This window comes from Oncorhynchus nerka, linkage group LG5 (assembly GCF_034236695.1).
Source record: "Oncorhynchus nerka isolate Pitt River linkage group LG5, Oner_Uvic_2.0, whole genome shotgun sequence".
NCBI lineage: Eukaryota > Metazoa > Chordata > Actinopteri > Salmoniformes > Salmonidae > Oncorhynchus > Oncorhynchus nerka.
In genome coordinates, this window is record NC_088400.1 from 30,075,255 (window position 1) to 30,098,720 (window position 23,466).

At 47.2% G+C, this 23,466-nt stretch overlaps 1 protein-coding gene across 1 annotated transcript in view; it reads right to left on the reverse strand.

The window, feature by feature from the left end:
* LOC115129327 (collagen alpha-1(XXIII) chain-like) overlaps window positions 1-23,466 on the reverse strand; it is a 297,388-nt gene that overhangs the window by 45,256 nt on the left and 228,666 nt on the right. Inside the window, exon 9 of the mRNA XM_065018177.1 lies at window positions 19,566-19,592. Coding sequence (XP_064874249.1) covers window positions 19,566-19,592 — 27 coding nt within the window. The remainder of the gene's footprint in view (window positions 1-19,565; window positions 19,593-23,466) is intronic.

A 23,466-nucleotide genomic window follows, 5' to 3' on the forward strand; every position in this document is an offset into this window, starting at 1 on the left:
AGGAGAGGGATAGAGAAGGAGGAGAGGGAAGAGAAGGAAGAGAGGGAAGAGAAGGAGGAGAGGGAAGAGAAGGAGGAGAGGGAAGAGAAGGAAGAGAGGGAAGAGAGGGAGGAGGGATAGAGAAGGAAGAGAGGGAAGAGAAGGAAGAGAGGGATAGAGAAGGAGGAGAGGGAAGAGAAGGAAGAGAGGGAAGAGAAGGAAGAGAAGGAAGAGAGGGAAGAGGAGGAAGAGAGGGAAGGGGAAGAGAGGAAGAGAGGAAGAGAGGGAAGAGAGGGAAGAGAAGGAAGAGAGGGAAGGAGGAGGGATAGATAAGGAAGAGAGGGATAGAGAAGGAGGAGAGGGAAGAGAAGGAAGAGAGGGATAGAGAAGGAGGAGAGAGAAGAAGAAGGAGAGAGAAGAGAAGGAAGAGAGGGATAGAGAAGGAGGAGAGGGAAGAGAAGGAAGAGAGGGAAGAGAAGGAGAGAGGAAGAGAAGGAAGAAGGGAAGAGAGGGAGGAGGGATAGAGAAGGAAGAGAGGGAAGAGAAGGAAGAGAGGGATAGAGAAGGAGGAGAGGGGAAGAGAAGGAAGAGAGGGAAGAGAAGGAAGAGAGGAAGAGAAGGAAGAGAGGGAAGAGAAGGAAGAGAGGGAAGAGAAGGAAGAGAGGGAAGATGAAGAGAAGGAAGAGAGGAAGAGAAGGAAGAGAGGGAAGAGAAGGAAGAGAAGGAAGAGAGGGAAGAGAAGGAAGAGAGGGAAGAGAAGGAAAGAGGGAAGATGAAAGAGAAGGAAGAGAGGGGAAGAGAATGAATAGAAGGACGAGAAGGAAGAGAAGGAAGAGAAGGAAGATGAGGGAAGAGAGGGAAGAGAAGGAAGAGAGGAAGAGAGGGAAGAAAAAGGAAGAGAAGGAAAAGAAGGATGAGAGGAAAGAGAAGAGAGGAAGAGAAGGAAGAAGAGAAGGAAGAGAGGAAGAGAAGAAGAGAGGGAAGAGAAGGAAGAGAGGAAAGAGAAGTAAGAGAGGGAAGAGGGAAGAGAAGGAAAAGAAGGATGAGAGGAAAGAGAAGAAGAGAGGAAGAGAGGGAAGAGAAGGAAGAGAGGGAAGAGAAGGAAAAGAAGGAAGAGAGGAAAAAGAAGTAAGAGAGGAAGAGAAGGAAGAGAAGGAAAAGAAGGATGAGAGGAAAGAGAAGTAAGAGAGGGAAGAGAAGGAAGAGGGATAGAGAAGGAAGAGAGGGAAGAGAGGGAAGAGAAGAAGAGAAGGAAAAGAAGGAAGAGAAGAAAGAGAAGGAAGAAGGGAAGAGAAGGAAGAGAGGGAAGATAAGGAAGAGAGGGAAGAGAATGAAGAGAGGGAAGATGAAAGAGAAGGAAGAGAGGTAAGAGAAGGAATAGAGGAAGAGAAGGACGAGAAGGAAGAGAGGGAAGAGACGGAAGAGAGGGAAGAGAATGAAGAGAGGGAAGATGAAAGGAAGGAAGAGAGGAAGAGAAGGAAGAGAAGGACGAGAAGGAAGAGAAGGATGAGAGGGAAGAGAGGGAAGAGAAGGAAGAGAGGAAGAGAGGGAAGAGAAGGAAGAGAAGGAAAAAAGAAGGATGAGAGGAAAGAGAAGAGAGGGAAGAAAAGTAAGAGAGGAAGAGAAGGAAGAGAGGAAAGAGAAGTAAGAGAGGGAAGAGAAGGAAGAGGGAAAGAGAAGAAGAGGGGAAGAGGGAAGAGAAGGAAAAGAAGGATGAGAGGAAAGAGAAGTAAGAGAGGGAAGAGAAGGAAGAGAGGGAAGAGAAGGAAAAGAAGGAAAAGAAGGATGAGAGGAAAAAGAAGTAAGAGAGGGAAGAGAGGGAAGAGAAGGAAGAGAAGGAAAAGAAGGATGAGAGGAAAGAGAAGTAAGAGAGGGAAGAGAGGGAAGAGAAGGAAGAGAAGGAAAAGAAGGAAAAGAGGAAAGAGAAGTAAGAGAGGGAAGAGAGGGAAGAGAAGGAAGAGAAGGAAAAGAAGGAAAAGAGGAAAGAGAAGTAAGAGAGGGAAGAGAAGGAAAAGAAGGATGAGAGGGAAGAGAAGTAAGAGATGGAAGAGAGGGAAGAGAAGGAAGAGAGGGAAGAGAAGAGAGAGAGGGAAGAGAGGGAAGAGAATGAAGAGAAGGAGGAGGGATAGATAAGGAAGAGAGGGATAGAGAAGGAGGAGAGGGAAGAGAAGGAAGAGAGGGATAGAGAAGGAGGAGAGAGAAGAGAAGCAAGAGAGGGAAGAGAAGGAAGAGAGGGATAGAGAAGGAGGAGAGGGAAGAGAAGGAAGAGAGGGAAGAGAAGGAGGAGAGGGAAGAGAAGGAAGAGAGGGAAGAGAGGGAGGAGGGATAGAGAAGGAAGAGAGGGAAGAGAAGAAAGAGAGGGATAGAGAAGGAGGAGAGGGAAGAGAAGGAAGAGAGGGAAGAGAAGGAAGAGAGGGAAGAGAAGGAAGAGAGGGAAGAGAAGGAAGAGAGGGAAGAGAAGGAAGAGAGGGAAGATGAGGAAGAGAGGGAAGAGAGGAAGAGAAGGAAGAGAGGGAAGATAAGGAAGAGAGGAAGAGAAGGAAAAGAAGGATGAGAGGGAAGAGAAGTAAGAGAGGGAAGAGAGGGAAGAGAAGGAAGAGAGGGAAGAGAAGGAATATAGGGAAGAGAGGGAAGAGAAGGAAGAGAAGGAAAAGAAGCATGAGAGGAAAGAGAAGTAAGAGAGGGAAGAGAAGGAAGAGAGGGAAGATAGGGAAGAGAAGGAAGAGAAGGAAAAGAAGGAAGAGAATGATGAGAGGGGAGAGAAGGATGAGAGCAAAGAGAATGAAGAGAGGGAAGATAAGGAAGAGAGGGAAGAGAAGGAAGAGAGGGAAGAGAATGAAGAGAGGGAAGAGGGAAGAGAAGGAAGAGAAGGAAAAGAAGGATGAGAGGAAAGAGAAGTAAGAGAGGGAAGAGAGGGAAGAGAAGGAAGAGAGGGAAGAGAAGGAAGAGAGGGAAGAGAAGGAAGAGAGGGAAGCGGAGGAAGAGAGGGAAGAGAGGGAAGAGAAGGAAGAGAGGGAAGATAAGGAAGAGAGGGAAGAGAAGGAAAAGAAGGATGAGAGGAAAGAGAAGTAAGAGAGGGAAGAGAAGGAAGAGAGGGAAGATAGGGAAGAGAAGGAAGAGAAGGAAAAGAAGGAAGAGAATGATGAGAGGGAAGAGAAGGATGAGAGCGAAGAGAATGAAGAGAGGGAAGATAAGGAAGAGAGGGAAGAGAAGGAAGAGAGGGAAGAGAATGAAGTGAGGGAAGAGGGAAGAGAAGGAAGAGAAGGAAAAGAAGGATGAGAGGAAATAGAAGTAAGAGAGGGAAGAGAGGGAAGAGAAGGAAGAGAGGGAAGAGAAGGAAGAGAGGGAAGATAAGGAAGAGAGGGAAGAGAAAGAAAAGAAGGATGAGAGGGAAGAGAAGTAAGAGATGGAAGAGAGGGAAGAGAAGGAAGAGAGGGAAGAGAAGGAAGAGAGGGAAGAGAGGGAAGAGAGGGAAGAGAAGGAAGAGGAGGAGGGATAGATAAGGAAGAGAGGGATAGAGAAGGAGGAGAGGGAAGAGAAGGAAGAGAGGGATAGAGAAGGAGGAGAGAGAAGAGAAGCAAGAGAGGGAAGAGAAGGAAGAGAGGGATAGAGAAGGAGGAGAGGGAAGAGAAGGAAGAGAGGGAAGAGAAGGAGGAGAGGGAAGAGAAGGAAGAGAGGGAAGAGAGGGAGGAGGAATAGAGAAGGAAGAGAGGGAAGAGAAGGAAGAGAGGGATAGAGAAGGAGGAGAGGGAAGAGAAGGAAGAGAGGGAAGAGAAGGAAGAGAGGGAAGAGAAGGAAGAGAGGGAAGAGAAGGAAGAGAGGGAAGCGGAGGAAGAGAGGGAAGAGAAGGAAAAGAGGGAAGATAAGGAAGAGAGGGAAGAGAAGGAAAAGAAGGATGAGAGGGAAGAGAAGTAAGAGAGGGAAGAGAGGGAAGAGAAGGAAGAGAGGGAAGAGAAGGAATAGAGGGAAGAGAGGGAAGAGAAGGAAGAGAAGGAAAAGAAGGATGAGAGGAAAGAGAAGTAAGAGAGGGAAGAGAAGGAAGAGAGGGAAGATAGGGAAGAGAAGGAAGAGAAGCAAAAGAAGGAAGAGAATGATGAGAGGGGAGAGAAGGATGAGAGCGAAGAGAATGAAGAGAGGGAAGATAAGGAAGAGAGGGAAGAGAAGGAAGAGAGGGAAGAGAATGAAGAGAGGGAAGAGGGAAGAGAAGGAAGAGAAGGAAAAGAAGGATGAGAGGAAAGAGAAGTAAGAGAGGGAAGAGAGGGAAGAGAAGGAAGAGAGGGAAGAGAAGGAAGAGAAGGAAAAGAAGGATGAGAGGAAAGAGAAGAGAGGGAAGAGAAGTAAGAGAGGGAAGAGAAGGAAGAGAGGGACGAGAAGGAATAGAGGGAAGAGAGGGAAGAGAAGGAAGAGAAGGAAAAGAAGGATGAGAGGAAAGAGAAGTAAGAGAGGGAAGAGAAGGAAGAGAGGGAAGATAGGGAAGAGAAGGAAGAGAAGGAAAAGAAGGAAGAGAATGATGAGAGGGGAGAGAAGGATGAGAGCGAAGAGAATGAAGAGAGGGAAGATAAGGAAGAGAGGGAAGAGAAGGAAGAGAGGGAAGAGAATGAAGAGAGGGAAGAGGGAAGAGAAGGAAGAGAAGGAAAAGAAGGATGAGAGGAAAGAGAAGTAAGAGAGGGAAGAGAGGGAAGAGAAGGAAGAGAGGGAAGAGAAGGAAAAGAAGGATGAGAGGAAAGAGAAGAGAGGGAAGAGAAGTAAGAGAGGGAAGAGAAGGAAGAGAGGAAAGAGAAGTAAGAGAGGGAAGAGAAGGAAGAGAGGAAAGAGAAGTAAGAGAGGAAAGAGAAGGAAGAGAAGGAAAAGAAGGATGAGAGGAAAGAGAAGTAAGAGAGGGAAGAGAGGGAAGAGAAGGAAGAGAGGGAAGAGAAGGAAAATAAGGAAGAGAGGGAAGAGAAGGAAGAGAAGGAAAAGAAGGATGAGAGGAAAGAGAAGAGAGGGAAGAGAAGTAAGAGAGGGAAGAGAAAGAAGAGAGGAAAGAGAAGTAAGAGAGGGAAGAGAGGGAAGAGAAGGAAGAGAAGGAAAAGAAGGAAGAGAGGAAAGAGAAGTAAGAGAGGGAAGAGAGGGAAGAGAAGGAAGAGAGGGAAGAGAGGGAGGAGGGATAGAGAAGGAAGAGAAGGATGAGAGCGAAGAGAATGAAGAGAGGGAATATAAGGAAGAGAGGGAAGAGAGGGAAGAGAAGGAAGAGAAGGAAAAGAAGGAAGAGAGGAAAGAGAAGTAAGAGAGGGAAGAGAAGGAAGAGGGATAGAGAAGGAAGAGAGGGAAGAGAGGGAAGAGAAGGAAGAGAAGGAAAAGAAGGAAGAGAGGAAAGAGAAGTAAGAGAGGGAAGAGAGGGAAGAGAGGGAAGAGAAGGAAGAGAGGGAAGAGAGGGAGGAGGGATAGAGAAGGAAGAGAAGGATGAGAGCGAAGAGAATGAAGAGAGGGAATATAAGGAAGAGAGGGAAGATAAGGAAGAGAGGGAAGAGAATGAAGAGAGGGAAGATGAAAGAGAAGGAAGAGAGGTAAGAGATGGAATAGAGGGAAGAGAAGGACGAGAAGGAAGAGAGGGAAGAGAAGGAAGAGAGGGAAGATGAAAGAGAAGGAAGAGAGGGAAGAGAAGGAATAGAAGGACGAGAAGGAAGAGAAGGAAGAGAAGGATGAGAGGGAAGAGAGGGAAGAGAAGGAAGAGAGGTAAGAGAGGGAAGAAAAGGAAGAGAAGGAAAAGAAGGATGAGAGGAAAGAGAAGAGAGGGAAGAGAAGTAAGAGAGGGAAGAGAAGGAAGAGAGGAAAGAGAAGTAAGAGAGGGAAGAGAAGGAAGAGAGGAAAGAGAAGTAAGAGAGGGAAGAGGGAAGAGAAGGAAAAGAAGGATGAGAGGAAAGAGAAGTAAGAGAGGAAAGAGAGGGAAGAAGGAAGAGGGAAGAGAAGGAAAAGAAGGAAAAGAAGGATGAGAGGAAAAGAAGTAAGAGAGGGAAGAGAGGAAAGAGAAGGAAGAGAAGGAAAAGAAGGATGAGAGGAAAGAGAAGTAAGAGAGGAAGAGAGGAAGAGAAGGAAGAGAAGGAAAGAGGAAGAGAAGTAAGAGAGGGAAGAGAAGGAAGAGGGATAGAGAAGGAAGAGAGGGAAGAGAGGGAAGAGAAGGAAGAGAAGGAAAAGAAGGAAGAGAGGAAAAAGAGAAAGTAAGAGAGGAAGAGAAGGAAGAGGGATAGAGAAGGAAGAGAGGGAAGATAAGGAAGAGAGGGAAGAGAATGAAGAGAGGGAAGATGAAAGAGAAGGAAGAGAGGTAAGAGAAGGAATAGAGGGAAGAGAAGGACGAGAAGGAAGAGAGGGAAGAGAAGGAAGAGAGGGAAGAGAGGGAAGAGAAGGAAGAGAAGGATGAGAGGAAAGAGAAGAGAGGGAAGAAAAGTAAGAGAGGGAAGAGAAGGAAGAGAGGAAAGAGAAGTAAGAGAGGGAAGAGAAGGAAGAGAGGAAAGAGAAGTAAGAGAGGGAAGAGGGAAGAGAAGGAAAAGAAGGATGAGAGGAAAGAGAAGTAAGAGAGGGAAGAGAGGGAAGAGAAGGAAGAGAGGGAAGAGAAGGAAGAGAAGGAAAAGAAGGATGAGAGGAAAGAAAGAAAGTAAGAGAGGGAAGAGAGGGAAGAGAAGGAAGAGAAGGAAAAGAAGGAAAAGAGGAAAGAGAAGTAAGAGAGGGAAGAGAAGGAAGAGGGATAGAGAAGGAAGAGAGGAAGAGAGGGAGAAGAAGAGAAGGAAGAGAAGGAAGAGAGGAAAGGAAGTAAGGAGAAAGAGAGGGAAGAGAAGGAAGAGAAGGAAAAGAAGGAAAAGAGGAAAGAGAAGTAAGAGAGGAAGAGAGGAAAAGAAGGATGAGAGGGAAGAGAAGTAAGAGATGGAAGAGAGGAGAGAGAAGGAAGAGAGGGAAGAGAAGAGAGAGAGAGGAAGAGGGAGAGAGAATGAAGAAGGAGGAGGGATAGATAAGGAAGAGAGGATAGAGAAGGAGGAGAGGGAAGAGAAGGAAGAGAGGGATAGAGAAGGAGGAGAGAGAAGAGAAGCAAGAGAGGGAAGAGAAGGAAGAGAGGGATAGAGAAGGAGGAGAGGGAAGAGAAGGAAGAGAGGAAGAGAAGGAGGAGAGAAGAGAAGGAAGAGAGGGAAGAGAGGGAGGAGGGATAGAGGGAAGAGAGGGAAGAGAAGGAAGAGAGGGATAGAGAAGGAGGAGAGGAAGAGAAGGAAGAGAGGGAAGAGAAGGAAGAGAGGGAAGAGAAGGAAGAGGGGGAAGAGAAGGAAGAGAGGGAAGCGGAGGAAGAGAGGAAGAGAGGGAAGAGAAGGAAGAGAGGGAAGATAAGGAAGAGAGGAAGAGAAGGAAAAGAAGGATGAGAGGGAAGAGAAGAAGAGAGGGAAGAGAGGGAAGAGAAGGAAGAGAGGAAGAGAAGGAATATAGGGAAGAGAGGGAAGAGAAGGAAGAGAGAGGAAAAGAAGGATGAGAGGAAAGAGAAGAAGAGAGGGAAGAGAAGGAAGAGAGGAAGATAGGGAAGAGAAGGAAGAGAAGGAAAAGAAGGAAGAGAATGATGAGAGGGGAGAGAAGGATGAGAGCAAAGAGAATGAAGAGAGGGAAGATAAGGAAGAGAGGGAAGAGAAGGAAGAGAGGGAAGAGAATGAAGAGAGGGAAGAGGAAGAGAAGGAAGAGAAGGAAAAGAAGGATGAGAGGAAAGAGTAAGGAGAGGGAAGAGGGAAGAGAAGGAAGAGAGGGAAGAGAAGGAAGGAAGAGAAGGAAAGAAGTATGAGAGGAAAGAGAAGAGGGAAGAGAAGTAAGAGAGGGAAGAGGGAAGAGAAGGAAAAGAAGGATGAGAGGAAAGAGAAGTAAGAGAGGGAAGAGAGGGAAGAGAAGGAAGAGAGGGAAGAGAAGAAAAGAAGGAAAAGAAGGATGAGAGGAAAAAGAAGTAAGAGAGGGAAGAGAGGGAAGAGAAGGAAGAGAAGGAAAAGAAGGAAAAGAGGAAAGAGAAGTAAGAGAGGGAAGAGAAGGAAGAGGGATAGAGAGGAAGAGAGGGAAGAAGAGAAGGAAGAGAAGGAAAAGAAGGAAGAGAGGAAAGAGAAGTAAGAGAGGGAAGAGAGGGAAGAGAAGGAAGAGAAGGAAAAGAAGGAAAAGAGGAAAGAGAAGTAAGAGGGAAGAGAAGGAAAAAGAAGGATGAGAGGAAGAGAAGTAAGAGATGGAAGAGAGGAAGAGAAGGAAGAGGGAAGAGAAGAGAGAGAGAGGAAGAGAGGGAAGAGAATGAAGAGAAGGAGGAGGGATAGATAAGGAAGAGAGGGATAGAGAAGGAGGAGAGGAAGAGAAGGAAGAGAGGATAGAGGAAGGAGAGAGAGAAAGAAGAAGAGGGAAAGAGAAGGAAGAGAGGGATAGAGAGGAGAGGGAAGAGAAGGAAGAGAGGGAAGAGAAGGAGGAGAGGGAAGAGAAGGAAGAGAGGGAAGAGAGGGGAGGAGGGATAGAGAAGGAAGAGAGGGAAGAGAAGGAAGAGAGGGAAGAGAAGGAAGAGAGGGGAAGAAGGAGGAAGAGAGGAAGAGAGGGAAGAGAAGGAAGAGAGGGAAGATAAGGAAGAGAGGGAAGAGAAGGAAAAGAAGGATGAGAGGGAAGAGAAGTAAGAGAGGGAAGAGAGGGAAGAGAAGGAAGAGAGGGAAGAGAAGGAATATAGGGAAGAGAGGGAAGAGAAGGAAGAGAAGGAAAAGAAGGATGAGAGGAAAAAAGAAGTAAGAGAGGGAAGAGAGGAAGAGAAGGAAGAGAAGGAAAAAGAAGGATGAGAGGAAAGAGAAGTAAGAGAGGGAAGAGAGGAAGAGAAGGAAGAGAAGGAAAAGAAGGAGAAGAGGAAAGAGAAGTAAGAGAGGGAAGAGAAGGAAGAGGGATAGAGAAGGAAGAAGAGGGAAAGAGGGAAGAGAAGGAAGAGAAGGAAAAGAAGGAAGAGAGGAAAGAGAAGAAAAAGAGAGGGAAGAGAGGGAAGAGAAGGAAGAGAAGGAAAAAGAAGGAAAAGAGGAAGAGAAGTAAGAGAGGGAAGAGAAGGAAAAGAAGGATGAGAGGGAAGAGAAGTAAGAGATGGAAGAGAGGGAAGAGAAGGAAGAGAGGAAGAGAAGAGAGAGAGGGAAGAGAGGAAGAGAATGGAAGAGAAGGAGGAGGGATAGATAAGGAAGAGAGGGATATAGAAGGAGGAGAGGGAAGAGAAGGAAGAGGGGATAGAGAGGAGGAGAGAGAAGAGAAGCAAGAGAGGAAGAGAAGGAAGAGAGGGATAGAAGAGGAGGAGAGGGAAGAGAAGGAAGAGAGGGAAGAGAAGGAGGAGAGGGAAGAGAAGGAAGAGAGGAAGAGAGGGAGGAGGGATAGAGAAGGAAGAGAGGGAAGAGAAGGAAGAGAGGGATAGAGAAGGAGGAGAGGGAAGAGAAGGAAGAGAGGGAAGAGAAGGAAGAGAGGGAAGAGAAGGAAGAGAGGGAAGAGAAGGAAGAGAGGGAAGCGGAGGAAGAGAGGGAAGAGAGGGAAGAGAAGGAAGAGAGGGAAGATAAGGAAGAGAGGGAAGAGAAGGAAAAGAAGGATGAGAGGGAAGAGAAGTAAGAGAGGGAAGAGAGGGAAGAGAAGGAAGAGAGGGAAGAGAAGGAATATAGGGAAGAGAGGGAAGAGAAGGAAGAGAAGGAAAAGAAGGATGAGAGGAAAGAGAAGTAAGAGAGGGAAGAGAAGGAAGAGAGGGAAGATAGGGAAGAGAAGGAAGAGAAGGAAAAGAAGGAAGAGAATGATGAGAGGGGAGAGAAGGATGAGAGCAAAGAGAATGAAGAGAGGGAAGATAAGGAAGAGAGGGAAGAGAAGGAAGAGAGGGAAGAGAATGAAGAGAGGGAAGAGGGAAGAGAAGGAAGAGAAGGAAAAGAAGGATGAGAGGAAAGAGAAGTAAGAGAGGGAAGAGAGGGAAGAGAAGGAAGAGAGGGAAGAGAAGGAAGAGAAGGAAAAGAAGGATGAGAGGAAAGAGAAGAGAGGGAAGAGAAGTAAGAGAGGGAAGAGAAGGAAGAGAGGAAAGAGAAGTAAGAGAGGGAAGAGAAGGAAGAGAGGAAAGAGAAGTAAGAGAGGAAAGAGAAGGAAGAGAAGGAAAAGAAGGATGAGAGGAAAGAGAAGTAAGAGAGGGAAGAGAGGGAAGAGAAGGAAGAGAGGGAAGAGAAGGAAAATAAGGAAGAGAGGGAAGAGAAGGAAGAGAAGGAAAAGAAGGATGAGAGGAAAGAGAAGAGAGGGAAGAGAAGTAAGAGAGGGAAGAGAAGGAAGAGAGGAAAGAGAAGTAAGAGAGGGAAGAGAGGGAAGAGAAGGAAGAGAAGGAAAAGAAGGAAGAGAGGAAAGAGAAGAGAAGAGAGGAAGAGAGGGAAGAGAAGGAAAGAGAAGAAGAGAGGGAAGAGAGGAGGAGGGATAGAGAAGGAAGAGAAGGATGAGAGCGAAGAGAATGAAGAGAGGGAATATAAGGAAGAGAGGGAAGAGAGGGAAGAGAAGGAAGAGAAGGAAAAGAAGGAAGAGAGGAAAGAGAAGTAAGAGAGGGAAGAGAAGGAAGAGGGATAGAGAAGGAAGAGAGGGAAGAGAGGGAAGAGAAGGAAGAGAAGGAAAAGAAGGAAGAGAGGAAAGAGAAGTAAGAGAGGGAAGAGAGGGAAGAGAGGGAAGAGAAGGAAGAGAGGGAAGAGAGGGAGGAGGGATAGAGAAGGAAGAGAAGGATGAGAGCGAAGAGAATGAAGAGAGGGAATATAAGGAAGAGAGGGAAGATAAGGAAGAGAGGGAAGAGAATGAAGAGAGGGAACATGAAAGAGAAGGAAGAGAGGTAAGAGAAGGAATAGAGGGAAGAGAAGGACGAGAAGGAAGAGAGGGAAGAGAAGGAAGAGAGGGAAGAGAATGAAGAGAGGGAAGATGAAAGAGAAGGAAGAGAGGGAAGAGAAGGAATAGAAGGACGAGAAGGAAGAGAAGGAAGAGAAGGATGAGAGGGAAGAGAGGGAAGAGAAGGAAGAGAGGTAAGAGAGGGAAGAGAAGGAAGAGAAGGAAAAGAAGGATGAGAGGAAAGAGAAGAGAGGGAAGAGAAGTAAGAGAGGGAAGAGAAGGAAGAGAGGAAAGAGAAGTAAGAGAGGGAAGAGAAGGAAGAGAGGAAAGAGAAGTAAGAGAGGGAAGAGGGAAGAGAAGGAAAAGAAGGATGAGAGGAAAGAGAAGTAAGAGAGGGAAGAGAGGGAAGAGAAGGAAGAGAGGGAAGAGAAGGAAAAGAAGGAAAAGAAGGATGAGAGGAAAAAGAAGTAAGAGAGGGAAGAGAGGGAAGAGAAGGAAGAGAAGGAAAAGAAGGATGAGAGGAAAGAGAAGTAAGAGAGGGAAGAGAGGGAAGAGAAGGAAAAGAGGAAAGAGAAGTAAGAGAGGGGAAGAGAAGGAAGAGGGATAGAGAAGGAAGAGAGGGAAGAGAGGGAAGAGAAGGAAGAGAAGGAAAAGAAGGAAGAGAGGAAAGAGAAGTAAGAGAGGGAAGAGAAGGAAGAGGGATAGAGAAGGAAGAGAGGGAAGATAAGGAAGAGAGGGAAGAGAATGAAGAGAGGGAAGATGAAAGAGAAGGAAGAGAGGTAAGAGAAGGAATAGAGGGAAGAGAAGGACGAGAAGGAAGAGAGGGAAGAGAAGGAAGAGAGGGAAGAGAATGAAGAGAGGGAAGATGAAAGAGAAGGAAGAGAGGGAAGAGAAGGAATAGAAGGACGAGAAGGAAGAGAAGGATGAGAGGGAAGAGAGGGAAGAGAAGGAAGAGAGGTAAGAGAGGGAAGAGAAGGAAGAGAAGGAAAAGAAGGATGAGAGGAAAGAGAAGAGAGGGAAGAAAAGTAAGAGAGGGAAGAGAAGGAAGAGAGGAAAGAGAAGTAAGAGAGGGAAGAGAAGGAAGAGAGGAAAGAGAAGTAAGAAGAGGAAGAGAAGAAGGAAAAAGAAGGGTGAGAGGAAAGAGAAGTAAGAGAGGGAAGAGAGGGAAGAGAAGGAAGAGAGGGAAGAGATGGAAAAGAAGGAAAAGAAGGATGAGAGGAAAAAGAAGTAAGAGAGGGAAGAGAGGGAAGAGAAGGAAGAGAAGGAAAAGAAGGATGAGAGGAAAGAGAAGTAAGAGAGGGAAGAGAGGGAAGAGAAGGAAGAGAAGGAAAAGAAGGAAAAGAGGAAAGAGAAGTAAGAGAGGGAAGAGAAGGAAGAGGGATAGAGAAGGAAGAGAGGGAAGAGAGGGAAGAGAAGGAAGAGAAGGAAAAGAAGGAAGAGAGGAAAGAGAAGTAAGAGAGGGAAGAGAGGGAAGAGAAGGAAGAGAAGGAAAAGAAGGAAAAGAGGAAAGAGAAGTAAGAGAGGGAAGAGAAGGAAGAGGGATAGAGAAGGAAGAGAGGGAAGAGAGGGAAGAGAAGGAAGAGAAGGAAAAGAAGGAAGAGAGGAAGAGAAGTAAGAGAGGGAAGAGAGGGAAGAGAAGGAAGAGGGATAGAGAAGGAAGAGAGGGAAGATAAGGAAGAGAGGGAAGAGAATGAAGAGAGGGAAGATGAAAGAGAAGGAAGAGAGGGAAGAGAAGGAATAGAGGGAAGAGAAGGACGAGAAGGAAGAGAAGGAAGAGAAGGAAGAGAGGGAAGAGAGGGAAGAGAGGTAAGAGAAGGATGAGAGGGAAGAGAAGGGCGAGAAGGAAGAGAAGGAAGAGAAGGATGAGAGGGAAGAGAGGGAAGAGAAGGAAGAGAGGTAAGAGAAGGATGAGAGGTAAGAGAAGGAAGAGAGGAAGAGAGGTAAGAGAAGGATGAGAGGGAAGATACGGAAGAGAGGGAAGATACGGAAGAGAAGTAAGAGAAGGAAGAGAAGTAAAAGAAGAAAGAGAGGAAGAGAGGGAAGAGAAGGATGAGAGGTAAGATAAGGAAGAGAGGGAAGATAAGGAAGAGAGGGAAGATACGGAAGAGAAGTAAGAGAGGGAAGATATGGAAGATACGGAAGAGAAGTAAGAGAGGGAAGATATGGAAGATACGGAAGAGAAGTAAGAGAAGGAAGAGAGGGAAGATACGGAAGAGAAGTAAGAGAAGGAAGAGAGGGAAGAGAGGGAAGAGAAGGATGAGAGGGAAGAGAAGGATGAGAGGGAAGAGAAGGAAGAGAGGGAAGAGAAGGATGAGAGGGAAGATAAGGAAGAGAGGGAAGAGAAGGAAGAGAGGGAAGTGGAGAATAGACCACAGAGAGGGTGCAGAGCAGAGTATTGAAAGAGAACGAGACAGAGAGACAGAGAGATAGAGGGAAAGAAAAACAGAGAAAAAAATAAAATAAATCAGTGATGTAATCAGTCAGGGACAGATTACAGGCTGCAGCTTCCTTCCATTCTCCAGGAGAGACAGAATGGTGCTGAGGACAGAGTGAGGTTCCAAGTAAGAGGTCAGGGTTGAGAGGTCAGAGGTGACCCAGCAGTTGTAGTCCAGTGGAGAGAGACAGGAAGGTCAGCAGAGCATGAGAGACAGAGGACTGCTGGGAGACCAGAGCTACGGAGGGACAAACCTTGACGGTGAGGATCTGATTACTGTGCAGACCAGCGTATGAGTTGTGGGGTGGAGGGCCCTGGGGGACGAGAGGGGGGAGGAGAGAGGTGGATGGGGTAGAGGAGATGGGGAGCAGAGGGGAGGAGAGAGGGAGGAGGAGAGGAGAGGAGAGAAGGGATGAGTGGAGGAGGGAGAGGAGAGGAGTGGGAGAGGAGAGGGGAGAAGAGGAGTGGAAAGGAGAGGCGGGAGGAAAGGAGGGAGGTGAGGGGAGGGGAGGAGTGGGGAGGAGAGGAGGGGGGTAACACAGAGAAGGGTGAGTCACCTGTTGGACGAAAGGTGGAGCACCATGTAGCCACTGTATATGCACCTAACAAGGTTGCAGACCTGAAGTAGCAGCTAGCTATCAAGGCTGCAGAACTCAAGTAGAAGTTAGCTACCAAGGTTGTAGATCTGAGGTAGCAGCTAGCTACAAAGGTTGCAGACCTCAAGTAACAGATAACTAACAAGATTGCAGGCATCAAGCAGAAGATAGCTACCAAGGTTGCAGACATCAAGTAACAGCTAGCTATCAAGGCTGCAGACCTGAAGTAACAGCTAGCCAACAAGGTTGCAGACCTCAAGTAACAGATTGCTATCAAGGTTACAGACCTCAAGTAACAGCTAGCTACCAAGGTTGTAGACCTCAAGTAACAGCTAGCTACCAAGGTTGCAGACCTCAAGTAGCCAGTAGCTACCAAGGTTGCAGACGTCAAGTAACAGCTAGCTACCAAGGTTGTAGACCTCAAGTAACAGCTAGCTACCAAGGTTGCAGACCTCAAGTAGCCAGTAGCTACCAAGGTTGCAGATGTCAAGTAACAGCTAGCTACCAAGGTTGCAGACCTCAAGTAGCCAGTAGCTACCAAGGTTGCAGACGTCAAGTAACAGCTAGCTACCAAGGTTGCAGACGTCAAGTAACAGCTAGCTATCAAGGTTGCAGACCTCAAGTAGCCGGTAGCTACCAAGGTTGCAGACCTCAAGTAGCCAGTAGCTACCAAGGTTGTAGACCTCAAGTAGCAGGTAGCTATCAAGGTTACAGACCTCAAATGGAGGCTAGCTACCAATGGTAAATGTACAACAGGTGTGTGACAGTCCATTAGCCACATGGGTAACTATAATGTTGAAATGCAGTAAGATGGATCTATATACTACCTGTACTGATATCTCCTCATCCCCAGTGATACATGCAGTAGAGGTAGAGTCCATTGCATAGTAATCAGTAAACATATGGTCAAGAATGGATATTTCTTTAACAATGTGCTAATTAATACCGTAAAGGTTGGGTCGCTAACAGACACGAAAATCCAAAATATATTAATTCATTAACTCATATAGTACCATTATAAACTATAAATAATGTATTGTCGTGAATGGGACTTCTTTAATCTATCCTTTCACTGTCCAGGAAAACCATATCTTTATGTGACCCAGTCTGTACCTACACTACATGACCAAAGGTATGTGGACACCTGCTTGTCGAACATCTCATTTCAAAATCATGGGCATTACTATGGAGTTCTTCCCCCCTTTGCTGCTATAACAGCCTCCACTCTTCTGGGAAGGCTTTCCACTAGATGTTGGAAGATTGCTGCCAGGACTTGCTTCCAATCAGCCACAAGAGCATTTGCGAGGTTGGTCACTGATGTTGGGCAATTAGGCCTGGCTCGCAGTCGGCGTTCCAATTCATCCCACAGGTGTTCGATGGGGTTGAGGTCAGGACTGTGTGCAGGCCAGTCAAGTTCTTCCACACCGATCTCGACAAAACATTTTTGTATGGACCTCGCTTTGTGCACGGGGGCATTGTCATGCTGAAACCCGGAAAGGGCTTCCCCAAACTGTTGCCACAAAGTTGGAAGCATAGAATCAGCCCCAGACCATTATTCCTTCTCCACCAAACGTAAAGTTGGCGCTATGCATTCAGCAGGTAGCGTTCTTCTGGCATACGCCAAACCCAGATTCGTCCGTCAGACTGCCAGATGGTGGAGCGTTATTAATCACTCCAGAGAACGGGTTTTCACTGCTCCAGAGTCCAATGGCGGCAAGCTTTACACCATTCCAGCCGACGCTTGGCATTGCACATAATGATCTTAGGCTTGTGTGCCTCTGCTCGTCCATGGAAACCCATTTCTCAAGCTCCCGATGAACAGTTATTGTGCTGACGTTGCTTCCAGAGGCAGTTTGGAACTCTGTAGTGAGTGTTGCAACCGAGCACAGACGATTTTTACGCGCTACGTGCTTCAGCACTTGGCAGTCCCGTTCTGTGAGCTTGTGTGGCCTACCACTTTACGGCTGAGTCGTTGTTGCTCCTCAACCTTTCCACTTCACAATAACAACACTTACAGTTGACATGTGCTCGATTTTATACACCTGTTAGCAATGGGTGTGGCTGAAATAGCGAAATCCACAAATGTATATGTCCCTTTCTTCATAATATTGTCTCTTTAAATACACCGCCGCTCTCGCTTTTTCTCTAAAACAATGTGGAACAAAGGAAACTGTGTTTGGAGGCTCTGTTTGGAAGCTGTGTTTGGTCAAGCCCAACAGACAGTAATTGTGATAATTTCCTCACGAGCTGAACAGAACATCCTCACGAGCTGAACAGAACACGGTGTCTCATACCTTAGACCAGTTACGGTTTACTTCCCTCCCTCACAAAACATATGGATGGGAGAGAGGGATGAAAGAGAGGTGGTGGGAGAGGGAGAAAAGTAGAGAGGGAGAGAGAGAGAGAGGGAGATGAACAAAGAGCGAGAGGGGGAGAAAGAGAGAGAGAAAGAGGGAGAGAGAGAAAGGGAGATGAACAGAGAGAGGGAAAAAGAGAGAAAGAGAGAGAGAGTGAGCGAGGGAGAGCGAGAAAGAGCGCAAGAGAGATATGCCAGTCTGGTCATGAGGTTTCTGTTAGCGGGCTGCGGTGCCGTGGTTCTACCACTGAGGGAAAGAGAGAGGAAAGCTTGGTTTGGGATAAAACCTCACCATGCCCTGGTTCTACCATTGAGGGAAAGAAAGATGAAAGCTTGGCTTGGGATAAAACCCCACCATGCCCTGATTCAACTGAGGGAAAGAGAGAGGAAGGCTTCGGATAAAACCCCACCATGCCCTGATTCAACTGAGGGAAAGAGAGAGGAAGGCTCAGGATAAAACCCCACCATGCCCTTATTCAACTGAGGGAAAGAGAGAGGAAGGCTTGGGATAAAACTCCACCATGCCCTGATTCAACTGAGGGAAAGAGAGAGGAAGGCTCAGGATAAAACCCCACCATGCCCTGATTCAACTGAGGAAAAGAGAGAGGAAGGCTTGGGATAAAACCCCACCATGCCCTGATTCAACTGAGGGAAAGAGAGAGGAAGGCTTGGGATAAAACCCCACCATGCCCTGATTCAACTGAGGGAAAGAGAGAGGAAGGCTTGGGATAAAACCCCACCATGCCCTGATTCAACTGAGGGAAAGACAGAGGAAGGCTCAGGATAAAACCTCACCATTGGCTTGTCTTGCAGCACGGTCTGTTAGGATGCAAAATTCAAAAGTCTTGTCTTAAAGATGGAGAGGCTTTTAAAGTACAACGATTGTTGTCTTCATGAAAGGTGACTTATTCACCCTAGAGTCAAAGCTGAACCATTTCCCCATTTTTCTGTGGTAGAGTGGTGAATTATTAAGTATATTTTAATGTCCGTGCCATCCTGTGTGTGTGATCTGAGCTCACTCAAGGGCCAACACTGGCACTAATGATGACAGATCGACAGGAAGTCCCACTGACAGTGATGCATGACTACTTCCTGTTGTGTGTGTCTCCTCTCTTCCTCTCCAAGGGGGCAGAAGTATGAGGACAGAGAGCACAGGAGCACAGGGACAGATTGCATCAGTTACTCTGTTGGCAGCAGAACCCAGTAATGACAGAGCTGGGGGGTGGGGTGGGGGGAATGGGCCCATGATACAAAGATGAGTCCACTATGGTGCAGACCTACTGTCTCCTTCATTCCATTATCAAGTCCTTTTAAAACAGACAACAAAGGTCAAGACAGTAGCTGATATGTACAGTTAGAATACCACTTAACACTCATTCAGGATCGAGCTGTTCAGAGTGATGTGTGACGTCATCCATCTTGATAAATCCTCCCTTCCCTCTAATTGGCTTGCACTTGCCACATGATTTATCACCACCCAGTATGGCGCAAAGCGGCAGTGAGATGCTTTTGTTTGGGACAAACTTGTGTTTCTAAGCGAGCCTCTGCGGCTCAGCTCTAAAGTTACCCAGGCAGATCGCAGCTCGAGGCACCGCATCCAAGTACAATATTTATCCTTTGGAGGAATAGCTAATGCAGGATGCCAAAGGGATTCATTACCACACAGACAATTACCTCTAGTTCTGGCAGGATAGGCTGAGAGGCTGGGAAACCAATGTTAGGAATGTCTCCAATGTTTCTGACCTCGTAGTAAATATCGTCCTTGCAAAGCAGCACTGTCTAAATGCCACTGTGTTTGTCCTGTTGACATGTAATAGCGATATCTCCTTCATTCACACACACCAGTGTGTGGTCTTAGAGAGAGAGGTGAATGAGAGACAGCGGTTGCCCAATGGCACCCTAGTTCCTATCTCAAAGTAGGCAGTGACAGAAAGAGCAGTAGCTGAGTAGAGAGAGAAGCATTCATTCAAATTGTAGGTAGGAGACAATGTTTATCCATAACCTGTGACCTGACCCAGAGTAAACTCATTTAACATAGTGCGATAAAATATACAGTACTGTAAACTGTTAATATAACTGAGGCCATGACCAGATATGCCCAGGGTAGCAGAGTATGGACCCGCACTGAGTAAAGTAGGAGATAAGTAAATAGATGTTAAATACAGGGATGGATGATGTCACATCATGAAAAGGCAACAATAACAGCATAGTCCAGATGCAGAGAGAGAGAGAGAGAAGCACAGTGTGTTGCATTCCATGTCTGAAATGTGCTGTAAGTTGGTGGTTGAAGATATCCCTCTAGTGGTGTGGGGCCTATGCTTTGGCAACGTGGGTGGGGTTTTATCCTGCCTGTTTGGCCCTGTCCAGGGGTATCATCAGATGGGGCCACAGTGTCTCCTGACCCCTCCTGTCTCAGCCTCCAGTATTTATGCTGCAGTAGTTTATGTGTCGGGGGGCTAGGGTCACTGTTATATCTGGAGTATTTCTCCTGTCTTATCCAGTGTCCTGTGTGAATTTAAGTATGCTCTCTCTAATCCTCTCACTCTTTTTCTCTCTTTCTTTCTTTCTCTCCTTTCTTTCTTTCTTTCTGACCTGTTCGCCGGACATGCTACCTGTCCCAGACCTGCAGTCTCCCCTTTACCCTCAGTCTACCCTCTACTCTCTACCCTCAGTCTACCCTCTACTCTCTACCCCCAGTCTACCCTCTACTCTCAGTCTACCCTCTACTCTCTACCCTCAGTCTATCCTCTACCCTCAGTCTACCCTCTACTCTCTACGCTCAGTCTACCCTCTACCCTCAGTCTACCCTCTACCCTCAGTCTACCCTCTACCCTCAGTCTACCCTCTACCCCCAGTCTACCCTCTACCCTCAGTCTACGGTCTACTCTCTACCCTCAGTCTACCCTCTACCCTCAGTCTACCCTCTACCCTCAGTCTACCCTCTACTCTCTACCCTCAGTCTACCCTCTACCCTCAGTCTACCCTCTACTCTCTACCCCCAGTCTACCCTCTACCCTCAGTCTACCCTCTACTCTCTACCCCCAGTCTACCCTCTACCCTCAGTCTAACCTCTACCCTCTCCTTTGATTTCTGATTTGGGATGAATGGACCATTACTCTAATCTGCAGGGAGAGGGAGAAAGAGGGAGGGGAGAGACAGATGGAGACGGAGGACAGATAGCGTTTGGGAAGTTAAATCTGATTAGGGAAGAACATAACCTTTATTGGAACAAACACAATTGTTGAGCGAGTCTCCTCAGGTCAGGTGCATACATACAGTATACTGTTCATGTAACTGTGTACATAACCCACACAATTCACTTCAATAGTCAGATAGAAAGAGAGAGCGAGAGAGGGAAAGAAAGAGTGGGAGAGGGACTTACCCTGGGACCAATATCTCCTTGGTCACCCTATAGAGGACACACAAGAGGAGAACAATCATCAACACACATTTAGCTCTAAACTTAGAACAGTTGACAGCAGTGCAATTACACAATTAGTAGTGATTCTACAGTAGGCTAGACAGTGCAAACCAAAGCCACTTGGAATCAAACCATTGCCGAACCAAGGAAATCTGGATTTCTGAATCAACTCCTAGGATGGGAGCTGGGAGAGGAGAGGACATGCGCTGAGGGTAGCTGATGCTCTGACGGGATTTTGGACTTTGTTTTCTCAACAGGGCCATCTATGGTGATTACAGAACACCTGACCATTTTACAGAACTTTAGCATCATCTGTCATTCCCAATTTCTTATTATCAGCAGGAATAAAACACAGCTGCTCCTGTGTATCGGCCTCTGAGTGACCTCTCCCTGAGGATAGGGGTCACCATAAAACATCACTTGGCGTTCTAAGTGACATTCCTGAGGATAAGGCTGATGGCTGTAATTCAGCTATAGGCACTTTAAAGTGATCGACGTCTAAGTTGGCTGATGTTTTGACCAGGGCCCAGGAGGCAGCTGGAAAGAGAACAGAGATAGCTGTCAAGAGCAGCTCACAGATCACTGCACCTGTATATAGCCAATCTGTAAATAGCCCATCCAACTACCTCATCACCATATTGTTATTTATTTTAGCTCCTTTGCACCCCAGTATCTCTACTTGCACACTCATCTTCTGCACATCTATCACCCCAGTGTTTAATTTGTCATACTGTAATAATTCCGCCACTATGCTCTATTTATTCCCTTATTCTACCTCATTTGCACACACTGTATATAGACTTTCTCTATTGTATTATTGACTGTATGTTTGTTTATTCCATGTGTAACTCTGTGTCACACTGCTTTGCTATATCTTGGCCAGGTCGCAGTTGTAAATGAGAACTTGTTCTCAACTGGCCTACCTGGTGAAATAAAGGTCAAATAAAAAATAAAGCTGAAGGATTTAGTGACTGTCTTCTCTTTGGAATGGGGCAGATTGGTACGTTGCTGTGAAGGAACGTGTTAGTCTCCCTCTGTGCTGCACATGATTTTTGTTTCATAAACCTTCACGATTCCTGACAGCTTCCATAATGCTAGAGACACACAGGTCTATACAGTGCCATCTGTTTCTAACATCTTGGGCTGGACAGAGTGTGTGAGAACATCTGGCCATCATAGAGAAGAGACGGATGTGATACCAGCACTACGCTACAGTACAGTTACAGGACTGTAAACCTGTTAAAGTCCTGAGGTGAGTGTCACGTGTGCTCCCTCTCCGGCCTCTAGGTCACCAGGATGCTCGTTATGGCGCACACCTGTCCCCATCGTTACGCGCACCTGCGCGTCAGACTCACCTGGACTCCATCACCTCCCTGATTACCTTCCCTATATCTGTCACTCCCATTGGTTCCTCCCCCAGGCGTCACTGTTTCTGTTCCATGTCTGTGTGCTGTTAGTGTTTCTTGTTTAGTATCATGTTATTTTATTAAAACACTCACTCCCTGAGCTTGCTTCCCGCCTCTCAGCGCACATCGTTACAGTGAGAGACCTGTGACGCTGCTCATATAAGATCTCTGTTCATATAGGTCAGGTAATCTATAGCCTGTTGGATAGGGGAGGTGTGAAAAACTGTGTGTGGGTGTTTGTGTATTCTGCGTGGAATGTATGGGTTGTAAGATGGGTTGTAAGATATAAGATGTCTCTAGCTACATAGCTAGCTACATAGCCGTCTTTGTATCAAAGATAATTGTGTAGTCTAGAGCGATTTCCTAGGTTAGCTAGCCAGCTATTGTCGTTCTTTTAACGCAACGTAACGTAATCAACACTGCTAGCTAGCCAGCTAGCCCCGAATAGCAGCACAGTAGAAACTATTACACTCAACAGAACGACTTGATTAGTGTAGTGTCAACAACGCAGCCACTGCCAGCTAGCCTACATAGTCAACAACGCAGCCTCTGCCAGCTAGCCTACTTCAGCAGTACTGTATCATTTTAGTCAATAAGATTCTTGCTACGTAAGCTTAACTTTCTGAACACTCGAGACGTGTAGTCCACTTGTCATTCCAATCTCCTTTGCATTAGCGTAGCCTCTTGTGTAGCCTGTCAACTATGTGTCTGTCTATCCCTGTTCTCTCCTCTCTGCACAGACCATACAAACGCTCCACACCGCGTGGCGCGGCCACCTAATCTGGTGGTCCCAGCGCACGACCCACGTGGAGTTCCAGGTCTCCGGTAGCCTCTGGAACTGCCGATCTGCGGCCAACAAGGCAGAGTTCATCTCAGCCTATGCCTCCCTCCAGTCCCTCGACTTCTTGGCACTGACGGAAACATGGATCACCACAGACAACACTGCTACTCCTACTGCTCTCTCTTCGTCTGCCCACGTGTTCTTGCACACCCCGAGCTTCTGGTCAGCGGGGTGGTGGCACCGGGATCCTCATCTCTCCCAAGTGGTCATTCTCTCTTTCTCCCTTACCCATCTGTCTATCGCCTCCTTTGAATTCCATGCTGTCACAGTTACCAGCCCTTTCAAGCTTAACATCCTTATCATTTATCGCCCTCCAGGTTCCCTCGGAGAGTTCATCAATGAGCTTGATGCCTTGATAAGCTCCTTTCCTGAGGACGGCTCACCTCTCACAGTTCTGGGCGACTTTAACCTCCCCACGTCTACCTTTGACTCATTCCTCTCTGCCTCCTTCTTTCCACTCCTCTCCTCTTTTGACCTCACCCTCTCACCTTCCCCCCTACTCACAAGGCAGGAAATACGCTCGACCTCATCTTTACTAGATGCTGTTCTTCCACTAACCTCATTGCAACTCTCCTCCAAGTCTCCGACCACTACCTTGTATCCTTTTCCCTCTCGCTCTCATCCAACACTTCCCACACTGCCCCTACTCGGATGGTATCGCGCCGTCCCAACCTTCGCTCTCTCTCCCCCGCTACTCTCTCCTCTTCCATCCTATCATCTCTTCCCTCTGCTCAAACCTTCTCCAACCTATCTCCTGATTCTGCCTCCTCAACCCTCCTCTCCTCCCTTTCTTCATCCTTTGACTCTTTATGTCCCCTATCCTCCAGGCCGGCTCGGTCCTCCCCTCCCGCTCCGTGGCTCGACGACTCATTGCGAGCTCACAGAACAGGGCTCCGGGCAGCCGAGCGGAAATGGAGGAAAACTCGCCTCCCTGCGGACCTGACATCCTTTCACTCCCTCCTCTCTACATTTTCCTCTTCTCTCTCTGCTGCTAAAGCCACTTTCTACAACTCTAAATTCCAAGCATCTGCCTCTAACCATAGGAAGCTCTTTGCAACCTTCTCCTCCCTCCTGAATCCTCCTCCCCCCCCCCCCCTCTGCAGATGACTTCGTCAACCATTTTGAAAAGAAGGTCGACGACATCCGATCCTCGTTTGCTAAGTCAAACGACACCGCTGGTTCTGCTCACACTGCCCTACCCTGTGCTCTGACCTCTTTCTCCCCTCTCTCTCCAGATGAAATCTCGCGTCTTGTGACGGCTGGCCGCCCAACAACCTGCCCGCTTGACCCTATCCCCTCCTCTCTTCTCCAGACCATTTCCGGAGACCTTCTCCCTTACCTCACCTCGCTCATCAACTCATCCCTGACCGCTGGCTACGTCCCTTCCGTCTTCAAGAGAGCGAGAGTTGCACCCCTTCTGAAAAAACCTACACTCGATCCCTCCGATGTCAACAACTACAGACCAGTATCCCTTCTTTCTGGCAGACATATCAGTGTGGATGACGGATCACCACCTCAAGCTGAACCTCGGCAAGACGGAGCTACTCTTCCTCCCGGGGAAGGACTGCCCGTTCCATGATCTCGCCATCACGGTTGACAACTCCATTGTGTCCTC